At 40.8% G+C, this 21,975-nt stretch overlaps 1 protein-coding gene across 5 annotated transcripts in view; it reads left to right on the forward strand.

Moving 5' to 3' along the window:
* Positions 1 to 21,975, forward strand: part of unc-13 (protein unc13 homolog) — a 57,634-nt gene that overhangs the window by 19,912 nt on the left and 15,747 nt on the right. For 2 of the 5 annotated variants that reach the window (XM_088034631.1, XM_088034635.1), the window contains exons 1-8: positions 4,643 to 4,825; positions 6,757 to 11,391; positions 12,358 to 12,401; positions 14,245 to 14,335; positions 15,433 to 15,507; positions 15,785 to 16,004; positions 19,937 to 20,057; positions 20,454 to 20,560. In XM_088034631.1, the coding sequence (XP_087890757.1) occupies positions 6,889 to 11,391; positions 12,358 to 12,401; positions 14,245 to 14,335; positions 15,433 to 15,507; positions 15,785 to 16,004; positions 19,937 to 20,057; positions 20,454 to 20,560 (5,161 nt within the window). In that variant the 5' untranslated portion in view covers positions 4,643 to 4,825; positions 6,757 to 6,888. Of the gene's footprint in view, positions 1 to 4,642; positions 4,826 to 6,756; positions 11,392 to 12,357; positions 12,402 to 14,244; positions 14,336 to 15,432; positions 15,508 to 15,784; positions 16,005 to 19,936; positions 20,058 to 20,453; positions 20,561 to 21,079; positions 21,187 to 21,975 lie in introns of those variants that run through there. The other 3 variants (XM_088034634.1, XM_088034636.1, XM_088034633.1) reach the window with 2 other exon arrangements.

The raw sequence follows: 21,975 nt of genomic DNA on the forward strand, positions 1-21,975 counted from the left end.
AGATTGGTCGCGAAATTAGTTACTTTTGCTGGGAGTTATCTGGTTCTATTTGCGCGCCTTTAATTAAGCTGCGCTTCGTTGAAATTGTGGAATTTTCTCATACTGTACAAATGTTTGATTCGGTATTGTGTACACGTGGAAATATATCATGAATCAACAATAGTTTGTATTCTTTACTGTGTTATTGATAAAACTGTCTTTTATTGAGTTGAAAGGAACTTGTTTATACAGATATATAGGCACAAAAATGGTGGATGCGCCGGGTTGCAACCTGAGCATGCAAAACTCGTCCCTGTTCTAATTTTCTTTACCTCTCCCAAAATGTCCCCAGAATACCAAACACGTCTCAAAAGCCCCCAATTTCCCTCTAGCTAAGTTTCAATCATGTCTTCGAAATTTCGCCAATACAATTCCACCTTCTCTCTTTCATCTTAACTGTTTATTCTATTCAATAAACAACTTGAACTCCACGCTTGTTTCCTCCAAACATAAATCAATTACGCCAGATTTCAAGGTAAATATTCGACAGCGACTCGTTCATGTGTGCTGAAACGTGTTAAGTTGTGGAGGTTTTACATATTGCATGTTACACAATTCGAATCGGGTCGATGTGAAGTCGAGGGAAACGATTAGTTTGATAGATTTGATCGCGGTGGAAATTTTAATTGGGATATGTGGAGAGAGAAGGAAGCGGAGCTTTGAGCCGGGAAGTTTTGTGTTTCATTTGCACGGTTGGTAGTGTGCAATTAAAACTCGTTAGCAATTTTTGCACAGTTTGATCGGTGCGGTTTGCTGTTTTAGTTATGGAAATTAACTACTCGGCAGTAACTTGTTATTGATTGACTTGTCATTTAGCTTCAAATTTTGATGTTTTTTCGACGAGTTTTACTGGTTTTATTTATTCTGTAGATTTCTTTTGTTTTTTTGCAGGGATTAGTTAAAGTTAAAAATGTTTTTCGTTTCTTTATTACTGCACTTAGCTTATTTACAAATAATTTAACCGTGCGTATCGAACCAAGGGCACCTTAGTTTCTTTTTAAAATAAAAAAATGTTTTTGTTTTAAAATTTTGAAATTTGGCAGTTACCAAGCGAGTCTAAAATTATAATGTTTTTAAATTTTTATATTTATAAAATTGAAGAAAATTCGAAGTTTAAACAAAAATATTGGAAATTTTTAGTTTTTTTGCGAAGAAAAAAATTGTTTCTGGTTCTAAAATTTTGGAATTTCAACAAGGGGGTCAAAAGTAGTAATGCCTCTAAATTTTACTTTTGTATTCCTAAAATTAAAAAAAATACGAAATTTAATCAAAATTATTGAAAATTTTTTGTTCGTCCGAAGAAAAAATCTAGAAAAATTTTTTTTTTGCATCTATAATTTTGGAATATGGCAAAGTTAAAAAGCGGATCAGCAATAGTAATGCCTTTAAATTTTATATTTAAATTTCTAAAATTGAAGAAAATACGAAAGTTAAATAAAAATATGGAAAATTTTTAATTCGTCCGAAAACAAAATCTAAAAAGTTGGTTTCTAGTTCTAAACTTTTGGAATTAAGAGTTAACAAATGGATCAACGATAGTAACGCTTTAAAATTTTATTTTTGTAAACCTAAAATTGACAAAAATACGAAATTTTTTCGAAAATATTGGAAATTTTTAATTCGTTCGAATAGAAAAAACTTCAAAAAAATTGTTTTTGGTTTTATTTTTGCATTTCTAAAATTGAATAAAATACGAAATCGACAATATTGAAAATTTTTAGTTCGATTGAAAAGAAAAAAGTTTCAAAGTTTTTGTTTCTGGTTCGAAAATTTTGGAATTCTTGACTGCTGAATTCAAGTGGCTCTAAGATACTAACGCCTTTAAATTTTGTCTTTGAATACCTAACATTAAGAAAAATGCGAAATTTATTCAAAAATTTTGGAAATTTTTAGTTTGTTTGAAAAGAAAAAAATTCCAAAAAAATTGTTTTTGGTTCTGAAGTTTTAAAATTTGGCAGTGTTAACACGAGGATCAAAAGTAGTAATGTCTCTAAATTTCATATTTTGAATTCCTAAAATTAAAGAAAATACAAAATTGATTAAAAAATGTTGCAAATTTTCAATTCGTTCAAAATGAAAAAATTTTCAAATCATTTATTTTTGGTTCTAAATTTTTGAATTTGACAGAGTGAACAAGAGCATCAAAATTAGTAATGTCTCTAAATTTCATCTTTAAACTCCTAAAATTGAAGAAAATACGAAATTTATTAAAAAATGATGGAAATTTTTAATTTGTTTGTAAAGAAAAAATGTGTTTTGGGTTTTAAAATTTTGAAATTTGGCAGAGATAACAAGAGGGTCAAAAACAGTTATGTCTTTGAATTTTATCTTTGAATTCCTAAAATTGAAGAAAACACGAATTTTTTAAAAAAATGTTGGAAATTTTTAATTCGTTCAAAAAGAAAAAATTAAAAAAAAAAATTTGTTTTTTTTTTATAAACTTTGCAATTTGGCAGAGTAAACAAGAGGATCAAAAGTAGTAATGTTTCTAAATTTCATCATTGAATTCCTAAAAATGAAAGAAAAACGAAATTTATTTAAAAACCTTGAATATTTTTAGTTCGCCCGTAAAGAAAAAAAATCAAAAAGAATTGTTTTTGGTTCTAGAATTTTTGAATTTGGCAGAGTTAACAAGAGGGTTAAAAGTAGTAATTCCTCTAAAATTCATCTTTGAATTTCTAAAATTTAATGAAAAATTCATTTCAAATTCAATTCAAATTCGTCATTTGGCTTGAAATTTAGATAATTTTCCGACGAGTTTTGCCGATTTCATTCACTTATTATTTTATGCATTTCGATCTCTACTTACAAATACAGTCTCAGACGCTGTGAGTAGGTATATAAAAGAAATTGTCATTTAGCTTCAAATTTAAGAGATTTTTCACCGAGTTCTGCACATTTTTGCCAATTTCTCTAAAATTAATTCATGATTTAACTGTCTTTAGTTATAAAAAAAATTGTCATTTAGCTTCAAATTTAAGAGATTTTTCACCGAGTTCTGCACATTTTTGCCAATTTCTCTAAAATTAATTCATGATTTAACTGTCTTTAGTTATTAGCTAGATCTAGAATCGCATGCATTTCGAACCAAAGGCACCCAACAATTAGTTAGAGCTGATCAAAAAGAACTCAAACTGGTTACACCTGTGAGAGCAAATCCGCTTTCCAATTTCCCAGTCTCCGAAATTTAAAACTCGTCACCTTTCCGATCTAACTTAAATTGCAAATCTTTCCTTATTCAACTCCATCGCTACATCTATATCTGCAGCATTGATTTTCCTCTTTATCGCTCTTAAAAATTTCATTGCTAATGCCATCTTTCCACTTTATGTCCTTCACCAGGATAACAATACTACATTCTAGTGTCCACTATAAAAACCGCTCATTTGTAATAAATTATTTTTACAAAGTTTGATCCGGGAAGCTCCCGGAATTTCATTACCTGAAATCATCATCAACAAGTAGCAACTATTAATTACGAATCTGCAGGGGATGTAATATTGTAGTTGAGAAGTTCTTGTCAACGTATAAATAAATTGTTTTCCCGGCGCATCCACCATTTTAACGGTGTTTTTTTCCTAGTTTGAATTAATATCTTTGTAGCTACCATAAATTCGGAGGAAACATATGAAGACGTCTCCAGATGTTATTAAAACAACGACGAAATTTATGTACAAAGCCCCCGAAGTTTTTCCCGACATTAAGTGACTGTATGGAGTTTTCCTCCGTCATAATTAAACCGCAAAGTCCTACCTAACCGTTAAACTTTTTAATTGAAATAAGCTCCGACATTGCACTAATTTTCTTTTTATATTCGAATAATACTGTTATGGAAGCGAGAGTACTTTTTTATCGTTTTATGATTAATAAGGAGTTGGGGGAGTTGTTTAGGGGGTCGTGACGCCCTCCAAGAAGTGCGCCGCGTTTTTTCCCTGTACTATCAGCGAAGGAACAAAGAACTTGGAGCAATAAAAAGTAAAAGTGGTAGAGAGCGAATGAGTCATTTCCTCGGTTTAAATGTCCCAGAAAGATGAGTTGGCCGCTCTGAAATAAAAGTGTCCAGCAGCTATTTATGTTGCGACTGAAAATGGTGGATGCGCCGGGTTTAGTTTTTTGCTCTTTGACTTTCCCCAAATGAATTTCGTCTCGACAACAAAATAAAATTAAATGGATGAAATTAAGTCTTGTTTAAAGCATTATAAATATCAACCCTCAAGGTACTTGTTTGTGCAAATGACAGAATTCCCGATTTCTTTCTCCTCTCGTTCTGCTCCAAATCGAAATAACGCCGGTAATTAGCAATGTCACGACGATATTTAATGAGTTTGAGCGAAATTAAATTTCATGCAAATGTCTTCATTTTACGAAATATTGTTTTGATAAGGTGGAATTTATTGGGGTATTTTTTTCAGTCTTTTCACAAATTACTGTTTTATTCCGAGTCGTTACACCATTTCCATAACAATGGGTATGATAACCGATGGTTCGATATGATAAATTATTAATCAACGATCGATTAGGGCGAAGTGAACAATTTACTTAATTGCGCGTCATTTTTCCGGGGGCCGAGTGGTAATTCAGCGTAACGGTGGACACTCGTCCTCTCACCTCTGGCCAATCAAATTGGACTTCCATGTGAGATCTCCACGAGCCGTAAAGCTGATTGGTCCTCCTTGTTAAGTTTTAACACGGTCGACCTTTTAATTTTTTTTCTTTTTGCTTTACCTCGTTCTAAATTGTTCTTCTTCTAGGAGTCGCGCCGAAATGTAACCGCCTAGAGCCCTTGGTAGGTTTTTCGTACCGCAGCAGCGGCGTTTTCGCACTATTTATCACCGGATTATGGGAATAATTTGATTAGAGCTAGTCGGGAATGACACAAACTAGTTGAGATTCGAATGATTGATAGCGTGGGGGAATAAGTAAATGATGAAGAACACGATTGAGTTTTGAAAAGCAGATTCCTTGTTTTGATTGCAGTCCGCTCCGAAACCGCCGCTCATAAACTCTGCTTAACTCACAAAATATAGTGTCGGTTTTACTTTTTTGTGTAGCTAGATTCATAAATTCCAAAACAGAATTAATGTCTCTTTTGTGTGCTACTTGCCGTGTCTTATTTGTCGCCCAGCGCGGGTCCGTCGGGCCGGGCGCCCAACGCGGGTCCCTCAAAGACGATAGAATCGATGCGGTGTTTTCCTTTATAGCCGCCCCCGATGCATTCCACGTCATTTCCCGACGCAACAATCGACTATAGATGTGTTATCCGGGTAATTACGGGACGGGAGTCCTCCGGTAAACCGGCGCGCTCGGTCGATAACTACATTATGAATAATATATGAGAGCAAATGTGCTTACACAGGGCCGGAGCCGAATTTGACTAAATTGCGACAGCTCGTCTATTTTCGACGATTTGTTACACGCTGCTTGCGTCAACATCAACGTCCGGAGAAATTTATTGTCTGTTGAGGCGGGAAAAATTGCGTGGTTATCGGCTGGGTAAATCTAAACAAGCAAAAGTTGGTCGGGAATTGCGGGGTGGACGTTACCTGGAATGAGATTGTCAAAAGAAACGATTGGAATTAGCTGTATTACAATATTGTGCAAACAAGTCAATAGGAACACGCGAGTATCGGAATTAGGGTCATCCAATCAATATTTCACTCGGTTCCTATTTTGGCTCTGGCTTTTTTCATAATTAATTCAATATCGATGTGGCTACAATCAATGCACGTGAGGCTCCGTTTCCGAATTGAATTTTCCTAATTTATCAAAGTCTAAAAAGGAATTCTAATGAAGCGCAACAGGTGACGATTAATAAATTATGTTCGATTGGAGTCATCTTAGTCATTCGCTCGTGATTATCCACATGCTTCCTGTCCAAACAAATCGTTCAAACGAACATAACGCAGAGCAAACACACTCGCTGAAATCCCTGCCCACTTTAAAGTTTCTGGACAAAACGAGCCTCATCAAGACAATTTTTTCGTTCTGTTATCACTCTTCCTTCCACTTGCACGTTAATTTAACGAGCTTTGTTATCTCAACTTTTACGACCTGGCGCAACAGTAAAGAGCGCGCAGTCTGGAATTATCGATGCTTGTTGATTTGGGGAAATTTTCTGAGGTAAAAACGTGTTTTCAGGTCAAGCGAAAGAAGCGCGAATTTCCCGGGAGAGTCCCACATCCTTTGTTTGCAAGGAAAGCTTTAAACGACGCTCTCAGCGCATATCCACCGACTAAAAAGTTAATATTCAAAATTTGCAACCGAAGAACTGATTCGCCTTTCGTTCCAGTTACCGTAACAGATGTGCGATAAATCTCGCGGGAAAATCTACACTCTGTATAGAAAAATACCTGGCGCCCAACTCGGATCCGTTGTCTAGGGTGTGGGGAAAGGTGTCGCCCAACTCGGGTCCTGAAAAAATCACCTAGTGGACACTTTCTAGGTGTTGTAAATTAATTAAATGCACTCGACTCTGTATATCCGGTAATTTGCTGCCTTATTTCCACCCATGAATATTTAATCTTTTTCATCAACATGCATATTCATTAATTCGTGTTTATGCAGTGCAGCCAACACTGATAAATCCCGCGAGTTTTCCATGTACGACAAACAAGCAATCGCCATCACGTCCCCGTTCCGCTCCTCGGCGTGCCGGAAAAGTCGCTGCTGCACTAATAAGCTCGCCCACGTCTTTGCTGAGTGTTCGTTCTTTTGCAGATGTGCTACAATGAGAGCCAAACGGACGTATCACGTGTCCTTCGCACAAATGCGCACCGAAACCGGTCTCTGGTCGTTTAGGTCCGGTTTATCACGCGAGACATATCATAAAAAGTGGAAGACGCGCTAAAAATGGGTGAAAACGTGCATCGCATCCCCGATGGGACCATGGCGCCCGTCATGGCGAGTTACGACGCCAATGTTGACTACGTCATCAATGAGTATATGGAACGGCTGGGGACTCGTCTCAACATCTTGGAGACGGAGTTGAAGTACGCGTGGCGAGCTCTGGATTTGTTGTCGCAGGAGTACATCAAGATGTGGGAGCGGTTGGAGAAGTTGGAGGGGTTGTTGTTCGAACAACAGAGTGTTATTTCGCAGTTGTTGGATTTTTACACTTCGGGAGGGGCGGGGTGTAGGAACATGGGGGCGGGGGCTGCGGCGGTTTTAGACAGTCGATTGGGGGAGTTGGAGGTGATTCGGGAAATCCTAGGCAACGGGACGGTGGAGGATGGGCTAGAGGAGGGGCTAGACGTCAGTAGGGTGCAAGGTACCACCATACAGGAGTTGGATGAGATGCATGTCCCGGACGAGGCGTTCTACAGAAGTTTGAATCAAGCGTACCGAGAGGATCTAGTGGGGGCGCAAGGTAGTCAGTTAGGGATGATCTGGGAGGAGCGCGAGGAAGGCGATGAGACCAACGAGAAGAAAGAACTGAAGCAACTGGAGCACTTGGACGAGTCCGAAGAAGTGTTCAGTGCGTTAGATTACAAAGACTATAGAGGGAACTCCCCGTGTATTAGTGAACAAGACATCGCTCAACTCTCTCGGATAGACACTATCGACCACGTAGCCATGGAAAAGTTGAACGAATTAGATCGGTTGAGCAGTAAGTTACAACAAGACTCCGACAACATCAAGCAACTTCAGAGGAAGTTGTTGGAGTCTCCGATGACACTGTCGCAAGAACCCGAGGCTAAACCTCTCGAGGAACCCAACGAGCATCTCCGTCACATGTACACCGAAAACGAGTCTTGGAGTTTCTCGAGCAGCTCGCGCGACCAAGACGAACTTCTTCTTCTCGCAAAATCCGACCTTCCGAACTCCATCCCGTACTCCACCCGCCCCAGCTCAAGACTCTCCGTGACTGATAGCGTTATAGGTACCGACAGCGAAGTAGCCGAAGTCTTGGCCGGTGGCATGCGCACGCCGACGTCGCCACGACGTCGCTCGGAAGCGGCGACGTGTAGCGCCCCTTTCACCACCGTCACCGGTCGCCTCGCTTACAGCGCAGCGGTGCAACACGTCGACGCCGCCGCTGCCAACTCCAAAAACCCCTTCTATTGCGGTAACTCTCTCATTGCAGCGTCCTACGAAACAGTTCCTTGCTCCACTCCTAGCATCTTTAGCGTGAAATCGGAGAGGGCGCCGTCGCCGTCGTTATCCGTATGCAGCGTGAGGACTCGCCAAGATGGCTATGTAGGCACAACGAATTCAGAGTCGGTGCAAAAGAGCTCGCCAAGTCCGCCGCCGCCGGCGCCCGTCGATGAAAGTTTACTCAACGTGGCGGCGGTGCGACCTAGTCCAGTCTTCCTCGGTGCTGACGCAGTGCCGTCGTCGTCAATTAATCCAGAGCCTAGAAAATCGCCGAGGACGTCGCCCAAGCGAAACAAGGCGAATATCGTAGCTGCAAAGTCCGATTCGGGACTGTCGTCGATGAGTGGATGGTCGAGTTTAGAAAAGTCCCCTGGGTCCCCCAAAAATTTAACTTCGAAAATCGCTGCCTTAAATTACTATGCCGACGCGACCCGGGGGAACCGACCGGCGTCGCCGGCGCCACAGGACAATAGACCCTATTTGGAATCCAACACCGATTCAATTATAAGCAACGTGTTACCTGGTGGCCACCACCTGTCGGCCTTCACCACGGTGAAGTCTCCTTGCAGTCTCGAAACGTCGGAAGGCTACGGGACATTCGTCCCAGCACCGGCGCCGGCGTCGGATATCAACGTCAGTCCGCGTCGGAAGAAACACACCACCAAAGCCGACACTTTCGGGGAGTTTATGTACCGGAACGACCAACCGGCTATTTACTCCGTCGCTGGGAGTAACCGCGAGACGTACACCTCAGTGTACACAAGCAACAGCGCTGATTACATCAACCAAACCATCAATTACCCAGATCTCATCGAGCCTTACGAAAACAACGAATTCCATAACAGTCAACGGCAATTTTCCTACAATTCGCTCACAACGACGGAATCCCCCAGGAGGCGCTCCTTGTCGAGGATGTTCTCCACGAGCAACGGACACGACGGTGTCGCCAACCACGAAGGTTACAAAACCGCCATGTATCGTACGATGTTCCCAAGCGGGAACATCACCGACGCGTTATCGTACTACCCGACGTCGTCGCGGTACGAAACGGGTGTGAACTTACCTCCTGGTGACTATAACGATCCTTCGACGTGGTTGAACTGTCCACCTGAAGGACAGTACCAGGATAGTGCGAGTCCGAGTAGTTCCATGCGGTCGACGGAGACCTCGGAGTACAACCAAAGTCCGTATTTAGACCAACGCCGACAACAACAACAACAACGCCACCAGCCCATCTATGAGAACCAAGCGCAGATCGACCAGCACAACAGGCAGTGGAACCAGCGACAAGAAATTCCATACCTGGAGCTCGATCTGAGGAACAGGAACGTACCGGAGTATATAGTCCAGCAGCAACAACACGGCGACAATAAGTTCTTCGATGCCAGCAACGTCATCATCACGCAGTCAGGGTACATCACCATCAACTCCGAGACTGTGGACACCCATCGAGAGGATAAAGCGAAGAAACCCAAGAGAAGCAACACTTTGAAGTCGGCGATGAGCTCGGTCAGCCACTGGTTGCCGGATCTTCATCTAACGAAGCGACATCGCTCGTACTCGCTCCCGTCCGGAGCTAGAAGAGAAGACTTCGATAAAACCAAAAGCAATCACGTGAAGGGCAATGTGGGGCCTCGGAAAAAGAAGAAGAACCCCATCGTGTCGACGGTGTCTGGTATCCTTCAGAAAGCGAAACGAAAAACGCATTTCCACCACCACACTCAGTCACTCTCCGATCCAGAACAATCAGAAAACGAGTGGGTGCTGCAACGAGCGAGTTCAGTCATCTCCGACGACGATCGAAGTGAAGACAGTTATAGCGTGTTCGAGAATCCACCAGGAGGCGACCTCTTCGCGAAAGTCTCCAAACCGAAAATCTACAAAAACCAACAAGAACCGCCTCCACCCCCGCCGCCACTCCCAGAACTCCAATTCGAACAGATAAAAAAGTCCCCACAACCGAGTGACGTGAGTCCTCGCTTTGAAGAAGACCTGGAAACCATCGCAGCCGAGGAAGAAATCTCCGGGAAGAGCACCGGGAGTGGTTCAAGCGGTGGGATCTTCGCGACAATTGGCGAAAACAAGCGGAGCTCCGCCTCTTCGGATAAAAGCGACGAGACCGTCATCACCGAAAGCAAGATGGTTGTGGTGGTAGGAGGAGCCTCTATGGAGTTCGCCGTATCGCGAGCGTTGGGGAAGTACCGCCAACAGAAACAAACGTCGTCGTTCTCGGATGACCTCTCCGAACAAGGCGTGGTCATCGAGGAAATTGCCGACGAAGAAGTCAAAGAAGAACCAAAACCCGAGAAGCTCGTCGAACAGATGTCTACAGAGAGCCAGTGCAGCGACTCTAGTAAAATCGTTTCTAATGGGGAGTTTGCCATCGAAGGAAGCCCCTCGGCGACGAGTCTCCGGACGCAAGTGACAAAGTACCTCCCGCGGCACCAGCAGAGTCTCGAGATTCCCGGTCACCGCGAAGACGACGACAGCCGCAGCACCCACTCCTGGCGCAGCACCTCGCGGGTTTCTTCCCGCAGACAAAGCACCGAAGACAGCATTGACAGCGAAGACGAGTGGTACTGCTACGAACTCCGCAAACTCGAAGAAATGGAACGCCAGAATCAACTGGAGGCCGAAATGGGCGAGACCCTCCGTGAAGAACCAGAGTTAGAAGAATTCGACGAACCGTACGAAGAAGTCAAGGAGAAGATGTCGTTCGTCCTCCGCGAGCTCAGAATGAAAGCCAAAGTCGTCGAAGGGGTCCTCGACGAAAAAGACAACAACCTCCACGTAATCCAATCGGCGAAGCACCGCGAGAGTCTCCGCAAGTCGCTCGAACTCGAAGACGCCCACACGTTGTTCGACAAAATCCGCGAGTTCAAAGAAGAATCCGAAGAAGCTGAAGAACCACCAGAGCTCCCAGAGCCGAAAGACGACGAACACTCGTCTGGGGACACTTCAGGCCCTGATAGCCCCCAAGCCAGCGCCGACGAAGATGACGACGCCGCTCAAAGTTTCGCGCGGTGCCACGTCCCGGCTAAAGAGAAAGAGACAATTCCGGAAGAAACCACAGAACCGGAGAAAGAAGAAGCCGCGCTTCCGACGATTCAGATTGAGACGGAGAATTCCAAGCCGGAGAACAAAGAATCCGGTCCTATGGGAAGTAAGTGGAAGCTTCTCAAAGCGTTGAAGGAACGCAAAGCGGAGGAGAAGAGCAACCAGGTGAAGGTTGCCGAGACACCAACTGAGAAAGATAAAGTGAGTATGCTCGGGATGGTACAGAAGTTCTACGAAATCCATGTTAAAACTTAAGAGTTAGTTTGCACGCAGCAATTGGATGTAAGCTTTGTTAGGTTCGTCAATGAAAAGTCAATTTTCAGTGCAGGTATACTGTCATAAATGATAATAAAAGTTGACACGATTAGGTTAAGTGATTATTTACTCACTCATGTCACTCCATATCATGGTCCATATCGTCATAGAAGCACATATTGTTATACCCATATCACCACATAAATGTTACCAGTACAGAGATTGACATTATGATTCTAGACTATTGTGTTTATACTATCATAAAAACAGTCAATTTCGTAGTCGGCGTGGACTCAAACCTATTTTTCCTCGAGCCAGATAGAAGCACCGAGTCGTAGCGAAGTTTTAAAAATTTGACAATAACTTTTTTCGAGCTTCTCCACTTGTAATATACATTTTTAATAGCGTGACTATTCTAAATAAACTTAACTCACTCACGTTTCACCTCACCTACATGTATCTTCAATCCATCGTCCTCCAGGAGCTTATTGTATACATTGAACCGACCAAATGGTACGCTTAACCTACACGTGATAGTATAAATGCACGTTCGTATGACAAATCCCTTTTAGCTGAGTAGGTTCTAACCCTTAGACTGTTCTCATAATGACAATCTCGCCTAGATCTAGATAAGAAACGAGTGTCATAGAAAAGTTAGGAGTGTGTATACTGGCATAGTTTGCATTCCGCACCGTATAGTATTGATGTTAGCAGTATTATAATGACGCTTACATAGGACAATTGCTTCAAGAAAGACATTGTGCTAAGATAATACGTTTGTATACCCTGTTCTAACATTGTACAATTGTTATTGGATTTTGTTGTAAATAAAGTTTTGTTAGTTCGTAATTGTTACCCCCGCCAGGGGACTTGTGTTGATTCACTATTTATGTTATATTTTTTTGTTTTTAGAACGGATCCGGCATGGGCGGAGACTCGGCCAACAGAGCCAATGGGTGAGTACACTTTTTTCAAGGCCATCCAATATAGTTAGAGAGAAAACGTTTTTGTTATGCTACGACGACCGGCAAATGCATTCTGAATACAAATACCTCGCACTGCGGCATTCAGGATTTCGCTAATATTTTTACAGATCTCGGCAAAGCGGTTTATTCAATGGGGTGATTTTGACGTGGAGTTCGCGTGCGATAAGAGAGAAAATGGACGGGGATGTTGACAAGTTACGTGGAAATTGTGCCTTTTTGTTGAGGGATGAAGGGAATTATGACGTTTGGAGATGCATTTCGATGTTTGTACAAAAGGGGTGGCTTTGTGTAAGTGGTGGAGGCGCCGAGGTTGGTTTTATGAATGTCTCGGTTTAAAGGCGTCGTGGGAGTTTTAAGTGCTGCCAACGTGTTAAAAATGCAAAACAAAAACGTTATCATAAAAGAGAACATTGGAAGCTATGAACTAGAAGAAGAAGATATAAAAAGCGGTGTAAGAAAAGTAAACAAATTGTCACAAGAATTGGAAAAGCCAAACATTTATTTCTCATTTTTTTCTTAGGGTTGCATTCAGTTTTTAGTGTGTGGATAACTGAATTTTCATTTTTCTATACTATCTTCTCTGTAAATTTGTGCTCAGTTTTTAGTGCCTAGCTTGCTTAGAGTTTTAGGGGTTTTAGCACCCTCTTAATTTCAACTCGCTAATTTTTATTTTTTTTTTGATTCTGATAAATTCTTATTGTTTAGGTCGCTCAGGCTTTCACATTTTAGCACTTTATTCATTTTAGTTTTTTAATTTTTATATTCTCAGGTTCTTTAACTTTTTTTCTTTAGCTTCGTGCTCAGTTTTTAGTGTCTAGGTTGCTCACTCAGACTTATAGGTTTTTAGCTCTCTCTTAATTTCAGTTTGCTAATTTGATATTCCCAGATTTTTTAAACTTTTTTGCTTAGCTTTGTCCTTAATTCTTATTGTCTAGGTTGCTTAGGCTGTCAAGATTTAGCACTCTCTCACAATTTTTATTTTCTAATTTTTTTACATTTTCATGTTCTTGAACTTGTTTTCTGATTGTGCTCAGGCTTTCAGATTTACCACTATCAATTTTAATTCTCTAATATTTTTATTTTTAGGTTTTTGAATGTTTTTACTCTGATTTTGCTCAGTTTTTAATATTTAGGTTGCTCAGAGTTTTAGATTTCAGCAGTCTCAATTCTTAGTGTCTAGATTGCTCAGGCTTTCGTATTCTTAGTTTTTTTGCTCTTACTTTGAGGAAATTTTGTTGTAATTCTTAGATATTCAATCTTTTATTTAATTTTATTCAAATTGAAGTTTTAAACTGTCGTTTTTCTTTCATTTTTAAAATATCAAAAATTGATTTTTTCTTATTCCAAGATGGTCAGTTCCAGTCAAGTTTTCGATAAACGGAACCCCGCAAATCAGGAAATAAAAATCAAAAATTTCCGCCCGACACAAAGGGCGGGTAATTGGAAAAAATAACAAGAAAGGTAATGTGAAAATTGGTGGATGCGCCGGTTCCGCTAACTGAATTTCCACATTCATCGCCCGCCTTTCCCGTGAACGTCTCAATACTTCCTCCTTTAATAAAGACGTAGTTGTCCATATGATTTATGCGCCCTTCGAGCCCCACGAATGCACCCCAACTAGCACTAGTTGCGCATATGCGCAGCGCAATTAATCTCCGCTCATATCAAACAGGGTAAAAGGGTCATTTCATTATTATTAACCCTCACGCGATATCCTGTCTTGTATAAAGAGGCTTATTCTCGGACACGAACCGTTTGATTTTCATTAATTTTAACTGTAACTGTTTTTCCTAATTCCGTTTTTTGTTGGTAGACATCCTGGAGATAATCCCTTCTACAGCAACATCGACAGTATGCCGGATATCCGACCCAGACGGAAGTCCATACCGCTGGTATCCGACCTGGTAAAGGCCTTCGTATAACCACTCATCATTTAATCAATCATTTCAAAGAGAACGTTTCACTGTTAAAGGCTCACTTTGATCAATTTATTAAATCGGAGCAAAGTCGTCACTTGAAATATGCATCAAGAGACGGCGAGGCGTTAAGAGCCTCCCTTGGGGTTTCAATTATTGCCGCTACCAACACGATTTTGCTCTATTTTTGTTCATCTCATAAACAATGTACGAGTTAACCATAGAAATCCCGTATAATCGTCCTAATAGATGAGTATTTCGGTGTCCTTTGTATACTAAAGCGCCCACCTCGGCATCCTCTTGTTCCTGAATATGAACCTGTTGCCCTCGAAATTTGTTGTTTAGTCCTTCCTTCGGCTCACAATGCAATTATTGAAAAATGAACTTCTTTGCACTGTGGGCCCGTCTCTGTCTGTTTAATGTTCCCTTCGCCCTTCACCCTCAATGTTGAGTGTATTGTGGAAACTCTTCCTGAAACCATTACTAACGTGTCTGTGTTGTTTGTTCTCTGTTTAATGGTTTGCCCTACGCCGCTTCACTTCTCCAGGTGCTCAAGGTATTGGTCTACTCTTCCTTCCATATTCTTACATTTAGAGTTCACGTCGCTACCGCCGCACTGTAGCTGCTTGAGGTTATGTCGGTCGAAACCCAGCCGTGCATGTCTCACGCGGAAAGTGCGACGTCCTTTTATACTTCTCTGGGACAATGAGAAATGGGGGGATAGTCGCGATTGGCGCTTAATTAGTGGGTGGGGCTTGTGGTACTAACGCACTTTGCACTCAAACTTTCGCAATTACTGAAAATCTCCCTCTTTTTTTACCGCATGTCACTGAAAGCTCCGACGCGCGCTAAAAGCACGTTTAAAGCACAAATTGCACGTCGCTTCCATACAGCATGTAAACATCAAACATCAATACTCGGGTAAGTAGAAATAGAAGAGATGGAACTTCGGCACCTCCGAGCTTCGAGAATGTTTTTCTAACTTCTCAATGCTTGTTGCTAATTTTTGGCTAATGCGTAGACGAGGGTGAAAAGCCAACTCGAACACGTTTTAAGTAAATATTAACACTGGTCGGTTTGTGCAGACGATGGCCGCAACGAAGAGGAACGCCGGACTGACGTCAGCAGTTCCCAGGGCTACTCTAAACGACGAAGAATTGGTGAGTTTTCATTAAAATTTACGGCTTGCTTATGAGCCATTAACGATTTTTCTTATACGAAATAATTTATTGGCGCCGGAAGCCGCCGGAATTGTATTCTGGGGGAATTTATGGGGCGTAAATGTCACTGTATGATTGGAGATGTGAGTTTTATTGACCACATGTCTTCATTCAGCTCAAGATAAACTATTTACTTGCAATTATCGCGGAATGTAAACACTGACGGAGGAAATTCAACCCTTTGAAGCATTTTCTTCATTTTTTATTGGGTTTTTAGAAAATGCACGTGTACAAGAAGACTCTCCAAGCCCTCATCTACCCCATCAGCAGTACAACTCCGCACAATTTCGTCCCATGGACCGCCACCTCCCCGACTTACTGTTATGAATGCGAAGGGTTGTTATGGGGCATCGCAAGACAGGGGGTGAGATGTACAGAATGTGGGGTCAAGTGCCACGAGAAGTGTAAAGATCTACTCAACGCCGATTGCTTGCAAAGTGAGAGTCAGCTTTTTGTATACCTTTTTGTGGTTGCTTTTAATTTTCTCTTGAAAAGAGGGTGGGAATTTGATGCGGGGATGAAGCGAAACGGTTTTAAGTTTCAAGGTTGCGACGATACAGACGTAGCAAACAAGACGCAAATTTTGTTTTCTGTCAATGTGCTTCATTTTGCTTGTAGTTGTCAGACAAATCGGTAGGAAGTTTTTCCTCGGAACTCGCAGCAAAAGGATTTTTCAGTCTTGGAAAGGAACCACGCGGGAAATTTTTGCCAAAATTACGGGTACATTTTATGATTTTTTTCTCAAGTTGGCAATGAACAGAGTTTAAGTTATTACGCGTAGTTTTCAAGGTCACTCATGTCAAGAAACACTACGATTCTTCTTTTTTTTTTGATAAGTTGGCCACAGGCAAAGTTTTCAGTTGGTGCCAATGATTTTCCCAATTTTTGCTTTTTGTTTGATAAGCGTCAGTTTGAATCCAAAGTTGAAAACTAACCAGAGTACTTTCATTTGTTAATGCGCACTATGATTTTTACACAACCGTGGATTTATGAACGGCGATTTTAGAAATAATGATTGGCACTTTTAATTGCTGAAATAGCACGATTTTTTCGTGGTGAGCAATAAAAAAAAGTCACAAGTAAAAGAAAACAAAGAGAACAAATTTTCGAAAAAAAATATGTATGACTGAAACTTACGTAAACGTTTTTCCGTCGATTTCTTGCTTATTTTTTAAGCAAGCTTGCGTTATTGGGGCTCATTTTACGCAGAATTTCACGCAGGTTCCGAGTTTCAAAATTTACGTGCGACAATAAATAACTGAATTATGGTTGATTAAAGTTTCGGATAGTAAATTTTCAATTTCAAAATTTTTGATTTTCAATATCTTTTAAACTACGTCTGCGCTGTCGTTTTTCTCGAGTTGTCCTACTTTAGGATTCGCTCTTAAATATGTAAAATTCAATAATCAACCAAAAATATTTTTTTTGAAATCGATGAAAATTTTTGGGTTTTCGGTTTTTGTCCTTTACTCGTACACTATTTGACTTACCGATCTGAGATTTTGCTGATTGATATATCTCGATCTGCTCTTTCGATTGATGCGTAACTCGAAAGTATTTAACGTCGTTTTCGCCCTCAAAAAAAAATTTTAAAAATCATTTTAAAAATATCGGTCGAAAACATTTTTTGATCAAAGTCTCGATTATCTGTAAAGCAAAATCAGGTTATTGATGCTCATTTGACGCAGAATCTTTCGCTAAATCCAAAACTGTCCCAATTTTTTTCTTATCTCAACAAATAACTAAGTTGGAGCAAAATTTAGGGGGTCGCTAGAGGGCCAAATTTTTTAAAATTCGAAAATATTTTTGCCCCATTTTTCGGAAACCACAACAGATAAAAAAATGTGGTTTTCGCCTTCGTTTTTCTCGCATTTTTCTTTGCTCAGAGATTGTTCTTAGATTTTCAGTCAATAATTTAACGTTTTCGAAAAAAACTTCATGACTATAAAACTATGTAAACTTTATTCCGTCTATTTCTTGCTTATTTTTGGGGTAAACTTGCATTATTTGGGCTCATTTCACGCAGAATTTGATTCAATTGTAGAAAAATTTTGAGTTTTTTGTTTTTTGACCACCACTGGTACACTATTTAACTTACCGATCTGAGATTTTGACTTAAAGGTATTTAACGTTCTTTTCGCTTTAAAAATGTCTTTTGAAAATCACTTCAAAAAGATTTTTCGAAAACAGTTTTTGATCAAAGTTTCGTTTATTTGTCGAGCAGAGTTAAGTTGTTGATGCTCATTTTACGCAGAATCTCATGCTAAATCCAACACAGTCCCAATTTTTTCCATATCTTATCAAATAACAGAGTTATGGCTGATAAAAATTTTGGGTAAACGGCAAAGGGTCAATTTCTCGGTTATTTATGGGTCAAATTTGCGTTATTGGGGCTCATTTTACGCAGAATTTCACGGATATTCTAAATCAGGTTTTAAAATCTATCTTTGACAACAATTGATTAAGTTATGGTCGATTGAAGTTTCGGATGGTAAATTTTCAATTTCGAAATTTTTGAGTTTTTTGTGTTTTGTCCGCCACTCGTAGACCATTTGAACTACTGATCTAAGATTTTGCCGGTTGATAGATCTCGAGTTGCTCTTTCGATTGATGTATAACTCGAAGGTATTTAAGGTCCTTTTCGCCTGAAAAATGTTTTTTGAAGATCATTTCAAAAAGATCTTTCTAAAACAGTCCTTGTTTATTTGTAGAGCAAAGTTAAGTTATTGGTGCTCATTTTACGCAGAATTTTTCGCTGAATCCAAAACTGTTCTAATTTATTTATAGTTATTTATAAACTATAGTTTATTTTTCTGTCTCAACAAATAACTGAGTTATGACCGATTAAAATTTTGGGGATCGTCAATGGGCCAAATTTTTGAATGAAAATATTTTGCTCCATATTTCGGAACTACAGCAGATAGGGAAAAGTGGTTTTCGACATCGTTTTTCTCGTATTTTGGTTGCTAAGAAGTTGTTCTTAAATTTTCAACAGTTTGATTTTTCTAAAAAAAAAATTATGAATAAATCTATACAAACTTTCTTCGGTCGATTTCTCGCATATTTTTGGGCCAAATTTTAGTAATTTTAGCTCATTTTACGCAAATTCTAAATCGTGGGATTTCAGCAATTAAAAAATGGCTAATCAGTCAATTTCATTATCCACCACAAATCGACAAAATGGTCCGACGTGTCCCAGTTTTGCACCTTCAAAACGACTTTACAGTTTCCTGTAAACTTTTATTTATCGCCGCAACAAAACTTTCAACCTCGTCAAACATAAACAAAGTTATGTACAACGTTTACCCCATCGGCAGGCGGTCCAACTTTGAAATTATAAAATCCCTAAACACGAAAAACTTTGTAATCCCCTAAATATTTCCCTCACCTTTAACTATCGTCTCTCGGAATTCATAAACGACCTTTCGTTCCCGACGTAAATATTTGATGATGTGGGGGATTTTGTGTTTCGTTGTGTTGGAAACACTGCGCAGTTTAATTTATTTCATTGGCGTACGTTAATTGAAATGGACGTTAATCTGTTCCGGTCATGCACTCAATTATACTCGAAGGCTTATTAGTGTTATGATTTGCGGTGATTCTGCAATTGGAGCTATGCAGTTGGTAGAAGTGATATTTGGGGAAAAAAAATGGGTCGGAAGTTTAATAAATCAATAGAGAGGAGCTTAGGGACTTTTTTTCTTGCGATAAAGTAATGAAGGGATCAAATATACATAAGTTTGGAACTGTCATGTCAATTACTTAACCTCATTCTGTCAAACAGGGCTACCAACACACTGTTAGATTATCGAGCTGCTCTTAATACTAACTTCCGAGTTTTTTATGTAATTTATGCATCAAGTAGAAAAGTTTTATGCAGATATCAGGTAGTGCACTTTCCTTTTATTACTCGCGAATTTGAAATTTAAATCGTTACTTACACAGGCGTTTAAGAGACTGTTTGTGGAGTTTCAACGAGAAAATGGCGTTTGCCGCAAATACCAATATTGCTTCATCGATTATCGAGCAAAAGGTCGAGTTTGTGGTTGTTGGTTTACTAAGCTGAGGCCAGAGATAAGTGATAAAGTGTTTTGTGGCCTGAAGGTGTTACTCGCATCCACGAAACGTTTTGCTTGTCGATTTGAAATCTCAATGATTTAGAAGACTAATAAAACATTTACGACGTGCGTACGAACGGCATAATTTCCCTAACGCCTTTATTGTTTCACGACCAAAAGCAATTACTGCAAATGACAGCTTAACAGACAAAATCGATTAACTCGCTTCACCCACTCATAAACAATTCCTCGACGGCTCCGCTGATCTAAAATGACACGATTTCGGTGGTGTGACCAGGAGGGTGTTTCAGGGGCGGCCGAAAAGAGCTCGAAACATGGCGCGGAGGACAAGGCCAACAGCATCATCACGGCTATGAAGGAGAGGATGAAGCAGAGGGAACGGGAGAAGCCGGAGATCTTCGAGTTGATCAGGTAAAACTGGGGATTTTCAGCGGGTTCTGGGGAAATTTCCGAGTTTTTTTTTTAGGGGTGGGCAAAAACTTAAACGGGGTAATTATTCAAAGTCGCTAACTAATTTCGGGGTCTTTTTGCTGTTATGGTATTCTCTGTGCGCGTTAATGCCACAAAGAGAAGGATTTCCATGTGGAAAACGGATTATTTGTTTTGGGTAAAACTTAATTAGGACGGGATGAATTTGTGGTTACGGTTGGTAATTCATATGTTCGACCGGAACAAGGGTTGGGTAAATAACGGAAAATCTTCCCGGAAATTTCCCTTTTAATATTCTTTCCAGGCCGTCTTCGTCTCATAGAACTCCCATTATAAAATCATGTTGGATTTGTGTTATTGAGCATATTAATTGTACAGGGACGTATTCGGAGTGGAAGACAAGAGTCACTCGGGTCATATGAAAGCCGTGAAACAATCAGTGTTAGATGGTACATCGAAATGGTCGGCGAAGATAGCCATCACAGGTTTGTCGCCGGCGGTGAATGTCTTCCAAACATAACATGCAACAAAATATGTTTACGACTGTGCTCTGTATGTTACCCGAAGGGTGCGGTGCGGTAATGATCCTTACCGCACCGACACTCTTGAATGCTGAATGTTACTGCTTTCGCTATAATGACTACAACACTCTTTGCTTGACGCCGACTAATTGGGTATTCAAACACACGACGCGCGGAGTGGCTCAGTTACCGACCGAGCACGACCCGGTCGGTAACGGGTTAGACGTTGCACCTATTGTTTAGTGGCACCTAGTTTTATGCTTCCAGTAGTGCGAGTGTACATATGCCGCGGCGTGAACTGACGCGGCGCGTTCCGCGCCACGTTTATATACTCGGGTTTCCCCCACTCCGCGGCGTGTGTGAGCAGATATCCTATTGGTGGACTGGGCAAGAGCACACCCGTGGTTCCCCCTGAGAACGAGTGAAAATCCTGCAGTGTTCATTTGTTGTATCGGTGTTCTTGTTTCCGGTTCCGGCGCGCAGAACGACATTTTCAGTGGATCCAGACACACACATTGATTCAATCGAGCAAGCGGAGCAAATGACAATTGAAGGCACTTCCAAGTGGTCATGCAAGATTGCAATCACAGGTATTGCCAGCTGCATTCTATCGGGACGCAGAGCATACATACACGCTAAAGTACCGAACGCCTTCTCAACTTTTTTTACAGTACAATCCTTCACTTGATTGCACTTTTACTATGGAATGTTTGGACGACGGGAGCGGACTTTCGGGGCCCGGATGGCAAACTTGAGACTGTTTGCCGTCTTGGGGTCTTCTTCTTCTGTCTTTCTATCTTGGTTTTGCTCCTTGCACTCTACGGGTGACTGTGGAGCTACTACTCTATGCCTAAAGTCCGGAGAAATGTGAGAGACTCGTTTTGGCCGAGGCACATTTCTCTGAGCTTGAAATGCCTTTCGAGCATGATTCAAAATTCTCTCTCAAAACACTTTTTAAATCTCAAATTATGAAACGATCACTGGGGGCTTGCGTACTTGGCTTGTTTGTGTGTGATTTCAACTTTTTCAACTTGGAGCGCTCCTTTCAGCAGCTTGTCCATAGAATGTAGCTACAGACCTGCCTGAGACCATAGGTATAGCTGAGACAGACCAATCAAAATGCACAACTGAACTCTCCCGCTTACTTTGTTGATCTTAAACAATAAATCACACACTAACACAGGCCACACCACACCACGTTCTTAAAAAATTCAACGACCTGAAGATCTCCAAAGGGGTAAATAAGCACGAACTAGACTAGTAGCACGAAGTAAGCACAAACCGACCGATTTTTCGGCGCCGACCGAAAAATCGGTCGACGCGCAAACTCGTACACATACACTCACTAAGACAGCTTCCGCAGCTTTGTGTGGGGTGTA

Source organism: Gnatocerus cornutus, chromosome 4, assembly GCF_029298725.1.
Source record: "Gnatocerus cornutus isolate USDA-ARS CGAHR chromosome 4, icGnaCorn1.1, whole genome shotgun sequence".
In the NCBI taxonomy this organism is placed as follows: Eukaryota; Metazoa; Arthropoda; class Insecta; order Coleoptera; family Tenebrionidae; genus Gnatocerus; species Gnatocerus cornutus.